The sequence below is a fragment of the Phascolarctos cinereus genome, unplaced genomic scaffold, assembly GCF_003287225.1.
Source record: "Phascolarctos cinereus isolate Bilbo 61053 unplaced genomic scaffold, phaCin_HiC Scaffold_5;HRSCAF=322, whole genome shotgun sequence".
NCBI lineage: Eukaryota > Metazoa > Chordata > Mammalia > Diprotodontia > Phascolarctidae > Phascolarctos > Phascolarctos cinereus.
Window position 1 is genome coordinate 468,032,790 of NW_027555958.1, and position 19,084 is coordinate 468,051,873.

At 44.0% G+C, this 19,084-nt stretch overlaps 1 protein-coding gene across 1 annotated transcript in view; it reads right to left on the reverse strand.

The window, feature by feature from the left end:
• Positions 1–19,084, reverse strand: part of DNAI4 (dynein axonemal intermediate chain 4) — a 79,770-nt gene that overhangs the window by 55,933 nt on the left and 4,753 nt on the right. The window contains exon 2 of the mRNA XM_078156705.1: positions 3,576–3,762. Coding sequence (XP_078012831.1) covers positions 3,576–3,762 — 187 coding nt within the window. The remainder of the gene's footprint in view (positions 1–3,575; positions 3,763–19,084) is intronic.

Sequence of the window (19,084 nt, forward strand, 5' to 3'; positions counted from 1 at the left end):
GCATGTCTCCACTTGGGCTCTGAGCCCATCACCTCTTTGTCAGGAGGTGGACAGCGGGATTCATGGTGAGTCCTTAGGAACTACGGTTAGTCACTGCGTTCATCAGAGTCTTCAAGTTTTCTTTTTTCTTTCTATACTTTGTTTAAGTCAGTCAAGACACCCACCCTCCCCTCTAAATGCTACTCCCTGACCCAATTGAGAACACAAGTGAAACAAAACCCATTACAAATCATAGAGTTGATCAAAACAAATTTCTATATTGGTCATGTCCTAGAAATACTGGTGTCATTCTGAACCCTTCATGCCTCTATGAGAAGGCAGGCAGCATACTCCATCATGAGTCCTCCAGAATCTTGGTTGTTCATTATGCTGACAAAGAATTCAGCAAAACAGCATTTTCTCACAGTCCTTTTTCATCCATTCCCCAATTTACAGGCTCAGATCCCATTCTTTGCCACTTGGAAAAGAGCGGTGGATATTTCTGTATATCCTTAAAATTTGTCTTGCATAGAGGGCCTATGTGGAAATAATGTACGATCTGTCTGGAAGCAGAGGGTGAAGACTGAGAAGGGCTTTAAATTCCATAGAGGGAAGGAAATCAGGAACAAAGGAGTGCCAGCTTGGCAGAAGGTGTCTAGTGGAGGGCTCCAAGGCTCTGTCCATGCTCAGTCTTGTGCAGTATGCCATTTCATCAATTACTGCATAGAGGCCGAGATGCCAGGATGATCAAACTTGCCTATGCTAGCTAGGGAAAGCTAACACACCTACAAATAAGGATATAAGACAGCTCTTCCAGGCTAAAGGACTGAGGAGAATACAATTACATGAAATTTCATGGGAATAAATGAAAAGTTTATACTTATGCTTTTCAAAATCAACTTTCCAAGTAAAACACAGAGGAGGCACCACTGGCTGGCAGTTTGTCTGCAGAAGAGTCGGGGATTTTAGCAGCTTCTGAGCTCACTGGGACCTGCAGACCCCACGGCTAGTATAGCCAAGGGCTACAGGGAGAGGCAGGAGGAATGCCAGGAATAAAGACATAAGCAGTCAGGAGCCCATGCCCAGGTTCTGGAGCACTGGGTTCCGCTCCAGGTGCTGCAGGTGAGCAGAGGCACAGCTGAACAGGAAAATGTCTGGAGGCAAACAGGATGGTGAAGGGCTTTGAATCTAGGCCATGTGAGTTCTGACTGAAGGATCGTGAGATGTGGAATCTGGAGAAGGGAAGGCTCCAGGGGAATGAACACTGGTGCTACCTTCACATGGACTATGAATTGTACTGGCCTGCTGCAGCCCCGGGGGCAGGGCCAGGAGCGATGGGGAGACTGTAAAGAGACGGATTAGGCTAGAGGTCAGGAAAACTCTCCTCACAGTCAAGGAAAGAGGCATGGCCCCCGAGATGGGGACGTCTGCCATCTTGGGATTCTGCGGCAGGAGATAATGAAGACCGTCTAAGACTGACATGACCTCCAGGTGGACACATAAGTGGGCAAACGAAGGACAATCAAAGGAAGCCAGAGAGTCTAAGCCAAGGAGGTACTGTGATCTCAGGGACTGCTGAACCTGGCTCCACAAGAGCTGACTGGGGCTCTGGAAGGATGCCTCATCACCAGACATCTGCTGGGGCTCCCGTGCTGTTGGGGCAGAGAAGCTACAACGTCCGGACTTCCCTGCCCACGTGTCATTTCACGATTCCAAAGGTGGAGGAACCATCAAGGAGGATCTCTGCTTGATCGTCCTCCACCAGGAGGGGAGGGAGATGATGGGAACTGTGGCAGAGAGCCACCACGCTGGAGCTTGGGACAGGCCCAGATTTTGGAAGAGCAGATTGCAAAGGGCAATGAGAAAGCTTAGGGAGTGTCTCCTAGGCAAACAGTCCGAGGGTGAAGTCAATGCCAGAATAACGCACATTTTTGGACATGGATGGGAGGGGATTTTTTTTTTCTTTTTTGCTTGACTAGGCATATTTGTGATATGGGTTTTACTTTTCTTTCATTTCACTTGGGAAATGTGTGATAATTGAAAAGAAAATTTAATTAAAGAACATGAAAATCTGAGGCTACAAAGAGAAGCAATTCTAATAAGCACGAGAATGGGGTATTTGTATAAAGAGACCTATGCTAACACACAGGGAAATGATTAACCGATGTAAATTTTAAGGAGCCATGGACAGAAGGTGGGACCAAGATCGAAGAACAAATCCAAGGCATGGCGCCGTAGGCAAAGAATCAGGAGCGTTGCATTCAGAATCAACAAAGGATAGCAAAGAAAATTAAGACAACCAAAGGGAGCAGTTTTTTAAAAAGCTAAATGGAGAAAAGGACAAGGATTGAGACAGATGGGACAAGGAGCAAGGACAGAAAAATGATTGCTGGGACCTACATGGCTCCTTACGTCTTGTCCTTCCCCGTTCAGAGTTGTCTATAATGGGAAACTGGAAGGAGAGAGGGGGGGTGTGTGTGGGTGTGGGTGTGTCTGTGTGTGTGTGTGTCTGTGTATGTGAGGATGTGTGTGTGAGCAAGTGTGAGTGTATATGAGTGAGGGTATGTGAGTACACGCTCATGTGTCTGGGTGTGGGTGTCTAGGAGGCAAGGAGAGCATAAAAACACACTATTTCAGGGGCATTGGCTTGCACTGGGCCTGTTCAAGGTCAACATTAGCCTCCTGTAACGGAAATCCATCCTGGGACAACAAGGAGAGTTGAGCCAATGTTACCATGAGGGAAATCCAGGAATCATCATCAGAGAGCTAAGGTTCAGGTCAAAACTCGTGGCAGAAGACAATGGGAAGGGCTCTTGGACAGTGTGTGCTCAGTGTTTACTCTGTACCGGGTTGTCCTGAGGAGCACAGACTGTGCACACTTGACCGCTTCAGGGAAGGCCCTGCAGCTGAAGGGCTGACCCTCAGAGGGAAAAAACCTGGAGAGGGCCAGGCAGCTTGAGAGATGAAACCTCTTAAAAGCCTAAGCACTACAGTCTTCACTGAGGCCTGCAAACATTTAGGTCATTTGAAGGCTACACTGGAGAAGAATAACTCCAGCTTTAGGTAGAGCTCTCAAGCCAATTAAATGCGGAATGTCTCTGCCTGCAAATGCCTTGAGAAAAACCTCCCTAGATAGATTTTTAAAGAGACAAAAATCACCCAAATGAGGCCAAGAAAGCCTTCCAAAATTCTGAAGCCTGCAAAATTACCAATTAAATGACAATGTTTATTAAAGCTTTGTGTTAGCTTTAGGTCCAGCCTCGGCTAGAGCAGCCTTCTATTTCCTTCTGCAGAACACGAGCACAGAGCAGCAGGCGAAGCCATGACTTCAAAAACACTATCTGCTTCCATCGTGCAGGGGATCTGTACCCAAGAGCTGCGGACATTTCACTTTTTTTTTTTTTTGGCTATTGGGGTTAAGTGACTTGCCCGGGGTCACACAGCTAGTAGAGTCAAGTGTTTGGTCTGAGGCCAGATTTGAACTCAGGAACTCCTGACTTCAGGGCCGGTGCTCTATCCACTTTGCCACCTAGCTGCCCCCAGACGTTTCACTTTTAACATTTCATTTTCAGAGTTCATCCAAGCCAATCACATACCTGGATGTGCCGCCTTGGATGGTGCAAGGACACTTTCTCTTTGCCCTCCGTGAGCCCACTTGTGGTTCTTGACAGCACTGTTCTGCTTTGGCTCAGGCTGACTTTACTGTGGTTTATGCTCACTTTGCTTACAGACAGGCTGACCTTCCTGGTGGTGGACATCCTCCTTGCCTGGTTCGGACTGCCCCTAAGAAGCAAAAGAAAAAAACACTAGCTGGGATCCAAGGCTTGGAAATATGAGGGCACTTTTCATTTTTTATTACGTTCAAATGTATGCTCTCTGAGGACAGGCTTTGTATCTCTAGCACAGAGCAAAAGTTAAGTGACTGTTGATTAAATGATAGACAATTATTACTGTGTGCCTAAGGATCAGGAAAATAGAGACACAACTATGATTTTTTAAAAGAAACATTGAAAAGAATCCAAAATCCCATCTAAGCTATGGCAATAATTGTAATTTTTTATTGTTTCATGTTATACTTATAATGACAAGACTCCAATACGGTGTCACTTATATTCTAAGATGTCCCAGAACCCATCAAGCACATAGACAAAGATTGGACTTTTCCATCATTTTGGCCAGTATTAACCCTGTGTCAAGCACTTAATTCTCAAAGCTTCTGGTTAGATAAAGCTCCTGGCCTACTGAAGGAGTCATTCCCCTCCCACTGCGTCAGACAGTCAACTCAAACCCTCTTCCCATTTCTAATCCTGAGGAAGAAACTCCCCTCCCCGAACCTGGCATTGGCAAATGACCCCAAGAACATTTCCACCACATCTGGGTCAGATTAGAAATGCCCCTTTTCACGTGTGGCACTGATTACCTTTTCTCCAAGGTATGAACCTTCCTTACCTGAAGCCCAGCTGGGAGCACGGGCCTTCCCAGACACAACTTCTTTTCCCTTGAGCTGGGCGAGCCTCTTGGATCCATGGGGACAAACCTGTCTGTCTATATTGCCACATTATATGCGTATATGCTTTTTTGCCTGCCTGCGGAACATCTTAATAATACAGCTTTTGTTTGTACTTGCTTTCTGAGTACCAATGTCCAGTAAATTCCCAAACCCAGGTCTTGGCTTTAAACCCAGCCCTGAGGCCACATAAAGCAGACATATCTAAATATCCAAATTTCTCTTTTCCAAGAGAATTCAATTCAATAATCATCAGATGCTCCCCATTAGAGCATTAGGTATACAAAGATAAGACAAAGGCCAGTTCCTGCCTTCAGGGACCTTGCACTCCAGAAAGGGTGACTGCCAGCTTAGAAGTTTGTATTTCATTTGGGTAGATCACATAATCTCAGATTTGGAAGTGGGCCTCAGAGGCCATCTATCACCATATACTAAAGCAATGACCTAAAGACCTAATTTAACTAAACTTCTCTGGGCTAATGAACTTTGAAATACAAATATAAACTTCAAGCTTGCTTTTCTATTGTTACAAAACGGGCTGGCTTGTTTTACTCTCTACTGTTTAGTACTGTTTTTATAGCATCATGACAGTTTGTCCAGAGGTAACCAGCCTTAGGAGCCGGTCTCTGAGCTTTGAATACCAACAGGACATTTTGTATTTGCTCCTGGAGGCAAGAGGAACCCCTGAAGTTTACTGAGTAGGGGGCGGGGTGACATGGTCATTCTTGCACTTTAGGAAAATCACTTTAGTTGCTGAATGAAGAATGGATCCGAAAGTGGAGAGACTTAAGGCAAGCAGAGCCATCTACAGGTTATTCCAATAGTCCAGTGTAAGAGGATGAGGGCCTGCCCCAGGGTGAGGGCAGTGTTAGAGGAGAGAAGGGGTTTATTTGAGAGACATTGTGAAGACAGAATCAATAGACCTCAGCAACAGCTTAGATAGTAGGGAGAGGTAGGGGGAGTGAGAGATAGTGAGGAGTCGGGGATGATTAGGAGGATGGTGTTACCCTCTACACTAACAGGGAAGGTGGGAGGTGGAAGGATTTAGGGGGAAAGATAATGAGTTCAGTTTGGGACATATTGAATTTAAGATGTCTACTGGACATCCAGTTCGAGATGTTTGAAAGACAGTTGGAGATGCAAAACTGAAGGTCAGCAGAAAGACTAGGGCAGGAAAGGTAGATTTGAGAGTGATTAACATAGAGATGATCATTAAATCTGTGGGAGCTGATGAGATGACTGAGTGAAGTAGCATAGGGAGAGAAAAGGATGTAGGGTAAAGCCCTGAGGGACACCTACCGTTAGAACATGTGATCTGGAAAAGGATCCAGCAAAGAAGACAGAGAAGGATCAGGAAGACAGGTGGGAGGAAAATCAGGAGAGAGCGGTACCCCAGAAACCTAGAGAGAAGATATCATCAAAGAGGAGAGAGCAATCAAAAGTGCTGGCTGCAGAGAGGTCGAGGAGAATGAGGACTGAGAAAAGGTCACTGGGTGTGGCAACTAAAAGAGCCTTAGTAACTCTGAGGAGAGCAGTTTTGGTGGAATGATAAGGTCAGAAGCCAGATTGTAAGGAGGTAAGAAAGAAGTGAGAGGTATTGATTAGAAAAATACAAATTAAAACAACTCTGAGGTACCACTTCACACCTATAAGATTGGCTAATATGACAAAAAAGGAAAATGATTGATGTTGAAGGGGATGTAGAAAACGGCGACACTAATGTGCTGTTGGTGGAGTTGTGAACTGATCCAACCATTCTGGAAAGCAATTTGGAACAATGCCCAAAGGGCTATCAAACTGTGCATACCCTTTGATCCAGCAATAGCGCTGCTAGGTCTATATCCCAAAGACATCAAAAATATGGATAGTAGTTCTTTCTGTGGTGGCTAAGAATTGGAAATCAAAAGGATGCCCATCAATTGGGGAATGGCTGAATAAGTTGTGTTATATGATAATAATGGAATACTATTGTGCTACCAGAAATGACAAGCAGGATGATCTCAGAAAATTCTGGAAAGACTTACATGAATTGATACAAAGTAAAGCGAGCAGAACCAGGAGAACACTGTACACACTAACAGCAATAACATATGACGAACTGTGAATGACTTAGCTATTCTCGGCAACACAATTACCCAAGACAATTCCACAGGACTCCACATGAAAAACGCTATCCTCCTCCAGAGAAAGAACTGACGCTGTCTGAATGCAGACTTTCTACTTGTTGTTTTGTGTTCGAATCTTTTTCACAAAATGACTGATATGGAAACGTTTTACATGATTGCATATGTACGCCAATATGAGACTGCTTGCTGTCTCAGGGAGAGGACAGGGATAGAATTTGGGACTCAAAGCTTAAAAAAAACCAATGAACGTTAAAAACTGTTCCTACACGTACTTCGGGGAAATAAAGTATTATTTTAAACAGGAGATTGAGAGGAGAGGCAGTGGAGGAGGTGCCAATTGTAGGTGCCTTTTTGAGAAGTAAAGCTATAAAGAGCAGAAAAGAAATAGGGTGACAGTCAGGGACAGAAGGATCAAGTGAAAGTCTTTTTTTCCAGGAGAGAACACACGTGGACATGTTTTTAAGCAATAGAAAATGACAGTAGACAGGGACAGATTGAAAGTAAGTGAAAGAGTGCGGATGACTGAAGGGGCAATCTATTGGAGGAGACAGGACAGGACAGAATCGCTTGAGCAGGTAAGGGGGGGTTAGCCTTGGCAAGGAATAAGATCGCCTCTTTGTGTGAGACAGAGTTCACCTGTCTCAGAGAGATTTATGGGAGATGAGGAAGATGAGAGAAGAGGGAGTAACATAAGGTAAGGTTCTCAGCTGAGAGGGTAGAGGAAGGGGAGCCATGGAAGGTTTGTGGAGGGAGGAAAAGGTTTGGAAAAGTGATTTGATAAGGCAGTTACAGGAGGATCACGTAACATAAATTCAGATTACATAACATAAATTTGTAGTTGATCCAGTCAGGACGATTGTGTGATTTTCTCCAGCTTCATTCAAAAGCTATAAATGGTAAGAGTGATCCAAGGCTGAGGGTTGGCTAAACATAATTAGTGATATGATCAGGGGGCAAGGATTCAAGACAGGAGGACAGCATAGAGTTGAATTGTTTCACCACGGAGTGAAGAGATAGTGGCTGGTGCAGGGGAGATGGCCTGGGAGATAACTGAAGGGTCAAAGGATTCGAGGTCATAGTACAGGTGAAGAGTAGAGTTATGTATGGGAAGACAGAGGGAGAGGTGAAAAGTCAATAGGTTATGGTCAGGTAAGGGGATATCAGAATTTTTGAACATGGGGAAGGTACATTTGTGGGGGATGGCAAAATCAATGGTACGACCCACCATCTTTGTGTGATAGAGTGGAGAAGTTCATGGGAGGTTATATCAACTCACTGAGGAAGAAAGGGAATGACCTGGGGTCCTGTAGACTACAACTACTAGGATTTTGGTTGGGGGGTGGATAGGAATGGTATGAACCTCAAAGGGAAGAGAGGTTACTGAGTGATAAAGAGGGAAAACCTGGAAGTAGCTACAGGGAGCAAGGGGAATTCCACCTCCCCTGCCTCAACATGGGAGCTGAGAACAAGCGAAGGTGTTGCCAGGGAAAGGGTGGCCAGGGAAGCAGTGTCATCAGGATAGCCATGGTTCAGTTAGAGCTAAAAGATAGGAATGGGAAAGGATTTTACTTAAATAGATTTAAGACAAAGTTTGTTATCTACAAAACAGGTCTTCCAGAAGGCCCTGAGGAAGGGCTGGATGGAATTAAGGACGAAACTTTGAGGTGAGAGGGTTCAGGGGGATAGGAATGAGGAATTGGGTGGTAGGGGGTTTGATGGTGAGCTGCAGGAGGACAGAGTCCCTGCAATGGGAAGGGTATGAGCAGGTATGAGAATGTTCATTATTAACTGGAGGGCACGATGCCTCTGCCCTCAAAGAACAGGAGCAGCAGAAGATGGGAGGCCTGCAGTCAAGGGGAGAATTGCTCTTTGGAGGGTCTCTACATCCCATTGGGAGACTGAGTATTGGGCTGACAGGAAGATATGGGAGATTTTGCTGTGGGGCAGATGCCCCCCCACCCCAGCAGCCTTTCCTCGGGGAACACAATGTGCCCAGCAAGAGACGGAATGCTCAGGGCACTAGCATACCTGAGGTCTGAAGTCTTCTCCCCTGAGGAGGCTAGCTATGAAGTGGAAGAAGCAATTTGTAAACTCTCTGTGCAGGTGGAAGACACCCACACTAGCAGACATTTTCCTCAATACAACCTTATGGAATAAACAGTCTGATTATTACTATTCCCATTTTACAGGGAAACTGAAGCTCAGAGACTTGCCCATTAAGACACATTAAATGTCAGTATCAGGATACACAGGTCTCTCCTGAGTATCTTTTCTGCTGCCCCAGAAACACTGTCTTCAACTGTGCAATGGTCCGGGAGACATCTGTAGCTCTGAATCATTTGTATTAGCAATGAGACAATAAGGAGGGTCTTCAGGACAGTGTAGTGAGAGATAAATAATGAGAAGGGGGAGGGATCTGGGGGCAAGGCAAAAAGCGAAACAGTGCAGCACTGAGTGGGAGGTAGATGGAGAAAAGTCCTGCAGGAGGTCAGATGACTCCTGCCCTCTTGCCAAGATGCCCCTTGGCAGTCCTGGATTGGGTCCCCAGGCACCCCCTTTTCTTCTCTGCTCAGGGATCCCCTTCCAAGTTCCAGGGTGAAAAGGTTCCATGGGGTGCTGCCATCTCTCTACCCCCCAATTCCTTTCCATTTACGGTCATGGCGAATAGATACTAAAAGATAGAGCAAAAAGAAGTGATTCCCGGAGAAGACAAGGAGGAAAATGAGGTGGAGGGATGCAGGGGGAAATGTTGACCTGTATCAGGTGTTTGGAAGATAGGAGAAAGTGACAGCGATGAAGGAAGGGAAGGAGCATTAAATGGATGGAACTACATGATAGTGTGTGGCTCTCTCCATAGAGGACGACTTAGGCTTCACGGGAGAAAACACTCCTAACAATGAGAGATGCCCAGAAGGGGAATGAGCTGCCTTGGGAGGTCCCCCTCCTTGGAGGTCTTTTTTTTTTCCTTGGAGGTCCTTACATACATCAGTCAACCAGCACTTATTAATGCTATAATTAAGCTATTAATTAAATGCCTACTATGAAGTAGGCACTGTGCTAAATTCTGGGTTACAGTGCAAAAAAAAAAGTCTCACTTGCTGTATATACTATAACGAGGATTCTTTTTGTTCATGTATTTATGTCTATCGTGGTCCCTTTCAACTCTTAAATCCTATGATTCTGGAAGCCGATCTGCTCTGGAGGAAGCTGTGTCTTGTGCATCAATGATTTGGGGGTCACAAGTACCAATGGGTGAGAGATAATCTAGTAAGAGAAAAAGGACAGTAATGAAGGTTGATGACTCCTCGAGGAAGGGTATTGAGGCAGCCATTTGTAGACCTGTGGAGAAGAGATCTTCAGTCTTCCTGGGACCTCTACCTAGGACAAGGCAGAGAACTTCACAAGACTTGTGAAACCTGCTGACCACTACCCACTGGTAACAGTGAGTCACGTGAAGACAAACACCACCACAAGAAAACAGTCCTGAGTGAAAAACTGAAGATGGAAGGACACAGATGGTATGCTGATAACTACTGATCAAAATGGGAGAGAACTGGAGAAGTGAACAGCTGACTAAGGGGGAGGACCCTGAATTTATGGATAATGGCTAAAAATACAGAGATGATGGGCTCCTGGACAGGAGTAGAGGGCACCTAAAGAGTACTGGGTAAAACCAGAGTTGCCTGTACTGAAACTGATAGTCTTTTTATGTAAAGGATGAAAGTTCCCTTTGGAACATTGCTGGAACTAATGATGTCTCCTTGATGTATAAACTCTTTCACAACATGACTAATATGGAAATACATTTTGCATGATTGCACATGTATAATCTGTGTCAAATTGCTTACTGTCTCAGGAAAGAGGGAAGGGAGGAAGAGAGAAAATTTGGAACTCAAAAAATATTTAAATTTATGTTAAAAAAGACATATTTGGTAGTGGAGGGGAATCCAGGAAAGAAACATGGTAGAGGACTCTTGTGTGAGGATTAACTGAGGGGGAAATGAAATGATATTATTGTGGGGCTATACTATGAACCATTTGGACAAAAGAAGGTACTAGACAAGGAGCTGAACAGATACAAATGTGACCCAGAAAAAACAATACTGTAATGATAGAGGAGGTGTCAAAAAGAGCCACTAATAATAAATAATAATAATAATAAATTTGAGATTCCTCTATTCATTATGGCTCTCTATTGTGTCTACTTTTATATTCTATATTCTCTATATATTTATATGTTGGTTTTTTTCATTTTTAATCATTTTGAACTTAAATACAAAAAGACAAAAAAACCCTTTTTCCATGTTATAAAACATAACACACAAAAAGGGGATTCAATATGAAACCGTGAATCTCTATTTCACAGTTGGCTTTTTTGAAAAACCATGTAATAAATACCACCCATCATTTTCAAAGCTACTCTGCTGTTCTGTACTTCCTTCTGAGCTTTCTCTTGTTCTCTGCTGTACGCTCTTTCCCCCCTTCTTCCCCACTCTCCACTAGAGAAGGCTACCATTAGACACAGATATGTATATGTGTCTGTGTGTATGTATGCGTGTGTATGTAAAACCATACTTTACATGCTTCCCCTTATCAGTTCTTTCTCTGGAGATGGACAGCATCTTCCTTCGTAGGTCCTCTGTAGTTAATTTGAGTATTTACGATACTCAAAATAACTTAGTCATTCACAGTTGTTTTTCAAACAATATTGCTGCTACTGTATACAAATTTCTCTTGATTCTGCCCATTTCACTCTTTAGTATTTCATGCACGTCTTTTCATGTTTTTCTAAAGTCAGGGAGCTCATCATTTCTTACAGCACAGCAGTACTCCATCCCAGTCATACACCACTTGTTCAGTCATTTTCCCCATTGATGGGCATCCCCTCCATTTCCAGTTCTTTGCCACCACAAGGGGGGCTGCTAGAAATATTTTAGAACATATAATTACTTTCCCTTTTTCCCTGGTCACCTTGGGAAACAGACCAATAGTGATATTGCTGGGTCAGAGGGCACACACTGTTTTACAACTCCTTGGGCTTAATTCCAGATATTGCTCTCCAAAACAGCTGGATCAGTTCACAGTTGCACCAACGGTGTATTCGTGTTTCCGTTTTTCATGATGATTCCATTGGAATGAACGATCCTGGAAAACAGGGACCGTGGGATTATGTATCCCATCTCCTGGCACACTTAGAAAAGCTTATTGATTGTCTGACCTTAGGAGAAAATACAAACTCCTCTCCTTGGCTTTGAAAGGCCTTCACAATCTAGTGCCATATTATCTATTTCTAGATGTATTTCACATACATGTTTCATTTACTCTCGTTCCAGGAAAGTCAGCCTACTAGCTATTGACTGAACTTGGAATGCCATCCTCTGCACTTTCTACGCCTGGAACGTACTTCTTCCTTATTTCTCGGCCTGCCTGCTTCCTTTGAAGCTCACTTCCTGTGTGGGGGAAGCTTGCACTGACCCTCCCCTCCACCCCTTGATATGAGGGGTTCTAGCCTTCCTCATACAGCCATTGATATACTTGACTGTGCACTCCTTGTATCTCAACATGGATTAATTTTCATTTTCTTCTCTGTATTTCTGGGACCTAGCAGTGTCTAGCACATTTTAGTCAATTATTACAACTGGCTGGATTTCACTGGATTTGATTGGACTGGACTTGGTACATTTTATCCTTCAAAAATTGGGAGAACCTTTTCCAACAATGGGAACCCCAATTCTGGACATGTTTCTGATTAATAACTAAGAACCAGGTGCGAGTATAGAAATCACCGAAATACAGGATAGGAGAAATGTGTCTGGATCACAGTTCCCATGAAAAAGATCTGGGTGGATGAGTGGACTACTTGCTCACCATGGCAACACTGTGACCAGACAGTTTTAAGAAGCAGTTAATCCAGTTATGCTAAGAGTTACAGTATCCAGAATGAGGCAGGCAATCTTGGCTGATAGGGGGCGAGTCCATCTAACACTTGAGAAGCAGCACATTTCAAGGCAGATTAGCTGCACATAGATGTAAACACCTCCATCCACTGGAGGGCTTAGGTGCCCTGATTCTGGGCTGGGTTCATTGTGTCCCTTCACACCACTCATCAGGAACCATTACAAGGGAAGCACAAGATTCGCAAGTGATCTACGGGTGCCCTGAAGATGCTGGGCTGGGCCCCTGGGGTCATCACACGGGACACAGCAAAGACCCTTCAGAGAACCAGAGGTGTTCTACAAGGTTTGGATAACCACTGTAGAAAGCCCTGAATGCCAGCCTATGGTCTGCCTTTGATCTGGTAAGCTGGGGCACCTCCTGAAGGATGCTGAAGATAAAGACAGATCTGCACATGCTTCAGATTGGGATATGAAACGTGGGCTGGTGCAGGTGTCATTGAGGACTAGTTAAGCAGCTACTCAGACAGAAAACCCCAGCAGTCCAAGAGGCAGTTCGTTGATTCATTTATTCCACAAGCATTTTATTTAGGAAAAGTTACTACCTAGGAGGCACTCAGAATTCCAAAGGGCAACCCCTCCTCTCATGGAGCTCACATTCTTCTGGGTTGAGGCAAGGATACAGATAAATCAATACACACACACATACACACACACAGAAGATACAAAGTAAATTGGGGGGGTGTGGAAGCTGGGGGGGGAGGGTCAGGAATATCCTCGTACAGCAGTTAGCATTTGAGCTGAGCCCTAAAGGAATCAGAAGTCTAAGTGAGATCAGTCACTTACAAAGCATTTATTCAGCTCAAACAAACACGGTTGGGGGTGGGGATAGAAAGAAAAAGCCAAAACAGTTTCCCCCCAAGGGGTTTACATTTTAATGGACAAAACAGATAAAAAAGAGACAAGATAACTCGAGAGGGTGAGGCCCTATGGCACCTGAGCTGGGAAAGGCCCCCTGCAGAAGGCTGTATTGGAACCCAGGTTTGCTGAAAGACAATGGGGAGCGGGGAGAGAATCCCCGTCACAGTGGACAGACAGGGCAAAGGCAGACTAGGAGCTGAGGTGTCTCAGGTGAGGAATAGGAAGCAGGCTGGCCAGTTTGGCTACAGCCTGAATGCAGAGGTGCTGCTGAAGGGCCATCAGTCTGCCAAGCCAGATGGAGGCCCTGCTGGGGAGGGCTTTCAATGCCTGGGTTGGCACTTACCCTAGGAGCTCATTTCTGGGCTCATCTATAAATATGGAGGCTGTATGAAGAACAGATGGATGGTAGAGGGAAGAGGCTGGAGGGAGACCAATTAAGAACCTGACATGCTAGTCCATCCCCCCCCCCATACTTAATAGTATTTTATTTTTTCAATTATGTGTACAGATAGTTTTCAACATTCACTTTTATAAGATTTTGAATTCCAAGTTTTTTCTCCCTCCCTCCCCCCTCCCCAAGACAGCATGCAATCTGATACAGGCTGTATATGTACAATCATATTAAACATTTCCATATTTGACATGTTATGAAAGAAGAATAAGAACAAAAGGGAAAATCCAAGAGAAAGAAAAAAAAAGAAAGAAACTAGTCTGCGTCGATCTGCAGTCAGACTCCACAGTTCCTTCTTTGGGTGTGGATAGTATTTTCCATCACGCGTCTTTTGGAGATGTCTTAGATCCCTGAATTGCTGAGAAGGATTAAGTCTTTCAGTGTTAGTCCTCGCACAGCATGGCTGTTACTGGTTATAACGTTCTCCTGGTTCTGCTCACTTCCCTCAGCATTAGTTCATGTAAGTCTTCCCAGGTTTTTTTAAGTCAGCCTGTTCATCATAGTATTCCATTACTTTCTTATACCACAACTTGTTCAGCCATTCCCCAACTGATGGGCATCCCTTCAATTTCCAGTTCTTTGCCACCACAGAAAGAGCAGCTAGTCCACTAAGAAGCTAGTTCACTTAGGCCTGATAGCAGAGGTTCCAATTTTACATTTGGTCCAGACCTATTATTTCGTCAGCACATAAACTCTTGGCAGCTAAACACACTCCGTTGACAGAGGCTGGCAAAAGTCCTGGAAACTTGTGGGAGCACAGCGGGTTCAGTGACTCGCTTATGGTCTAGTTGTGTGCCAGGGGCAAGACTTACGATTTAGACCTGGAACGCACATTAGCAGGTCATCAAATCCAACCTCCATAGTTTACAGATGAGGAAACTGAGACACAGAGGGAAACAGTGACTGGTCCAAGATCACACAGGTTGACCATCATGTTTCCCATCTTTTCCACTTCAGCCTCCTTGTTCAGAGGACTCAAGCTCCATACATGACACTTTCCTAACCTTCTGAAAGATGAGGATTCTTGGTCTATGCATAGAGCAGAGTAGAAGGGGGTGGGGCATTCTTCGAGGCAGTGAGACCATTTAGGAGGCCATTACAATACTCCAATGAGAAGTGCTGAGGGCTTGGACCAGGGCACTGCTGATATCAGTGGATAAATGAAAGAATTTCTAAGACGAATTTTAAAATCTGCCTATTTTATGACCTCTTGGGCTCTTGAAGAGTTGTCAGTATATAAAAAAGAAAATTCTCTAGTTGCCTGACTTTTTTTCTCCACTTATTCAACAGACATTTACTGAATTCCTGCGAATGTCAGAGTCAACTGGCACGGTTATAGGGAAGATTCAGAGAAGCCAGGTTTTCCAGATTCTGAGGTCAAGTGTGGTACATAGCACTAGGCCTGGAGTCAGGAAGATGTGAACTCAAATCTAGCCTTAGACACTTACTAGCTGTGTGTCCTAAGGCAAATTACTTAACCTCTGTTTGCCCCTGTCTCCTCAACTATAAAACTGGGATAATAATAGCAACTACTTGCCAGGAGTGTTGTGAGGACTAAATATTTGTAAAAAAGGCTTAGCACAGTGCCTGGCACATAGTAGCTACTATACAAATGTTAGCTATCATGCAGTACAAATCAAACTCTCTTCAAACTTGTTATAACACTAAAATATTTTAATTATTTAAATAATTTAATTAATTAATAAATTATTTAATTAAATAATTTAAGTAAATTTATCTTATTTAAATAAGATAAATATTTTCATGTTGGTCATGTAGAATTCTACATAAATATTAATGAGATCTTGGAGAAAACTGTGGCCTTCGATCATATCTGCACAAATGTCATATTCTGATAATGATGAAGAATCTGTTCTCTTTTAAATTAGCCTCCCTTAAAGTACCATATCACAAATTCTTGAATTGTTGAGGGATACTCTTATACTTTTTATACTCTCACCCCATCCCCAAACTGAGAGAAACAAGTCAGCCTTTGCCTCAGTTTTACAGGGCTTTACTTCCTTCACATCAGCTTTAGCCAGTCAGTCAACAAGAACCAAGTGCTTACAATGTGGCAGGGACTGCTGCCCAGAGACACAAGGAAACACAAAAACCATTCTCTGCCCTCAGTGAGCTCACATTCTCATGGGAGAAGACACCAAGCAGACAACTCAGTAAAACTGTATATATTGGTAAACAGGAGGTTTTCCGAGGGAAGGCCCCAGCAGTGCCTGGGGGCAAAGGTCACTAGGAAAGGCCTACAGATGGGACTGGGATTGGGACTGAGGCTGAATCTTGAAGAAAGCCAAAAATAGCTGGAAAGGGGAGGGCAAGAAGGGAGAACACTCCCCACACTTGGTGAATATTTACATCTAATATGTAAATCATGATGAACATAAGGGCCTTACCTCATAAAAAAGTGAAATCATATTTTGCTTAGTATTCAAGACAACAGGAATGTGGCTCCTGTACTTCTGGGCAAAGTGCTTTGTTATAGAGTACTATAAACAGGAGTAGTTTTCACGCTAAAATGGCTAAGCTTTACATAGAAAGCCCTCTTCTAGAGAATGCCTCATTTTCTTACAGGCAGAGATTTCACACCAGAATCTCTCTCCCCATAGTTCTTGTTCTGTGCAGGAAATGAATGCTTCATTTCGCAAATGCAGCTATTTCATTATAGTATTTAATAGAAACCTACCAGGATCTGAGATGTAGTGCAGGATAACGGACAGAGAGGCCAATAATGGGGTTGAGGATAGCTTCCATTTTCTTCTGATTTTGTTCTTTGATGATGGACCAGACAAAGGCAAGAGGCAACAGGGAGAAGATGAAGGTCTTGGGCTCCTGGGGCCAGTCACTCCAAACTACCTTCTCTACCGGGCCCCCTTGGGGTGAAGGCCTTGAAGGCTGGGATAGTGGGCTGGGGGAGGGGTATATAAAGGGGTAGGAGGGCCTAGCTGTAAGATCTCTTCCAGGGCCTTTCAGTACAGTGATCTCTGATGAAGGCCAAAGGCAGGCAAACAGTAGAGCCACCTCCACCATGGCCCCCTCAGACTTCCAGAACACATTCTGCTGGATATGTTTTGAGTAGATAATTTTGAATTCACCTGTTTTGGATACAGCAAACTGATATTCTCCATAAAGCCTGTCATACCACATTTAGAAGTGGTTTTAGCCTGAAAGGTAGAATATAGGCCACACTAATCACCCACTATACACTCTGGAATCAACCCAGCAAAGCCTGGTCATCACGGAGAGAGAGGGAACTGAGTAGGGGTGAGAAGGGGAGGGGAGGAGGCATGGCAGAAAGCGATTCCTGAGCATTAGGTGAACTGGGGGCCACAGGTTCAGCGACAGGAACCCCTCCACTATCACATTCTTACTGAAGTCAGATGATGGGCCTTGGCATCCCAGACAATTTTCTAAGTTTCCCAGTTACAGAAGAGTTGTTAATCTTCATAAATCACCGAACCCAAGTCTGAACTTACAAACCCTCTACCGCTTCAGTGCTATGGGTAACACAGTTCAGAAATATCCTGTTTTTAATCTTTTAAAAATACTGATTCATTCAAAAATATTTACTGTTACTCCTAAAGCACTTTGGAAGATTAAAAGAGAAAACATAATCCCTGCTGCCTTCAAGGAATTTACAATTGAGTAGAGGAACTGAGACAAATACATAACAACAGGCAATATGCAAGATCTTCCCTAAGAAAGGCACCAAGTGTTAGAGTACTTCAGAGAGAAACAGCTCTGCTAAGGTGACCAGGGAAGTCCTCCTGGCCACAGGATTGGAGCCAGGACATTAAAGATACAGAGAATTTCAGCAGGAAGACATGCTACAGGGAGGGAAGAGAGGAAGCAAGAGGTTTTGTAAACAGCAAATGGCGCCACGGGTGTACCAGGAGATGTACGTAGGGAGGAGGCTAGAAAAGGAGAACCAGAGAGACAGACACGAAAGATTCCTTAGCAAGTGGGTGCCAGATGCATCTCAGGACGTTTCTGAGCAGGGGAATGAGAGGGAGAAATGAAGAAGCAGGGAAAGACAGAGAGCATGAGTACTGTGTATGCCACTGCAATAATCCAGGTCAGAATTAAAGCCAAAAGTTAAACAGCAAATTAGCAAGGAAGAAGGTGGTCCAGGCCGACAGAGCTCTAATCTGGGGAGTATCAGATGACAAGGCTTCGTTCTTCTGTTGTTATTCAGTAGTTTCAGCTGTGCAGATCAGGACCCCATTTGGAGTTTTCCTGGCAAAGATACTGGAGTGGTTTGCCATTTCCTTCTCCAGCTCATTTTACAGATAAGGAAGCCAAGGCAAACAGAGTTAAGTGACTTGCCCAGGGTCACACAGCAAGTTAAGTCTTGTCTGAGGCCAGTACTGAATTTAGAAAGTTGAGTCTTCCTGACTCCAAGTGCCGCCACTCTATCCACTGTGCCACCCAGCTGCCCACTTTGTTCTACAGAATTTTAAAAATATCTTTTCAAATGAGATGATCAAAGCAAGGAATTCAGACATTTTAGAGTTCTTCCTTTTACACATCTAATTTTTGTTTCCAGAATTCCTGAGCTCGGGTGCGCTAACTGTTGGCACGAAAGTAGAATGACATTAAACATGTTGACTCTTTATTTTCCAGAAGTAGTAAGCCGATAGGAGACACTGAAGGCCATGAACAGACAAATGATCAAGTTTATTTCCAAGTGGACAATTGAATTTCTTCCAAAAGTTACTTTTAATTAAGGTAGTTAACTACTTTCTAGACCGAATCTCAGGCAATCCTGCTACAATTTGTGTTACGTGACTCCTCTTCTCTTCCCTCTTCTCTCTCTCTCTCTCTCTCTCTCTCTCTCTCTCTCTCTCTCTCTCTCTCTTCTCTCTCTCTCTCTCTCTCTCTGTCTCCCTCCCCCTCCCTCCCTCTCAGCCACATTTTTCAAATTTCTACCCTCTTCCAATTTCATGGTTACTACCTGAGACACCTATTAACTGTTTGTTGATTGACCCAGGTCCTCATTATCTGCCAACTGGACTGTTACAATAGACGCCTAACTGATCTCTGCCCTCTTTGATCTCGTCCTCCTCCAAGCCATCCATCACAACACTGTCAAATTAATGTTTCTTTATTCATTAATCTGGTGTCACTCAGTTGATCAAACTCCATGAAATGTCTCCATAATGCCAAACTCCTTTATCTACGATTTGAGCCCATG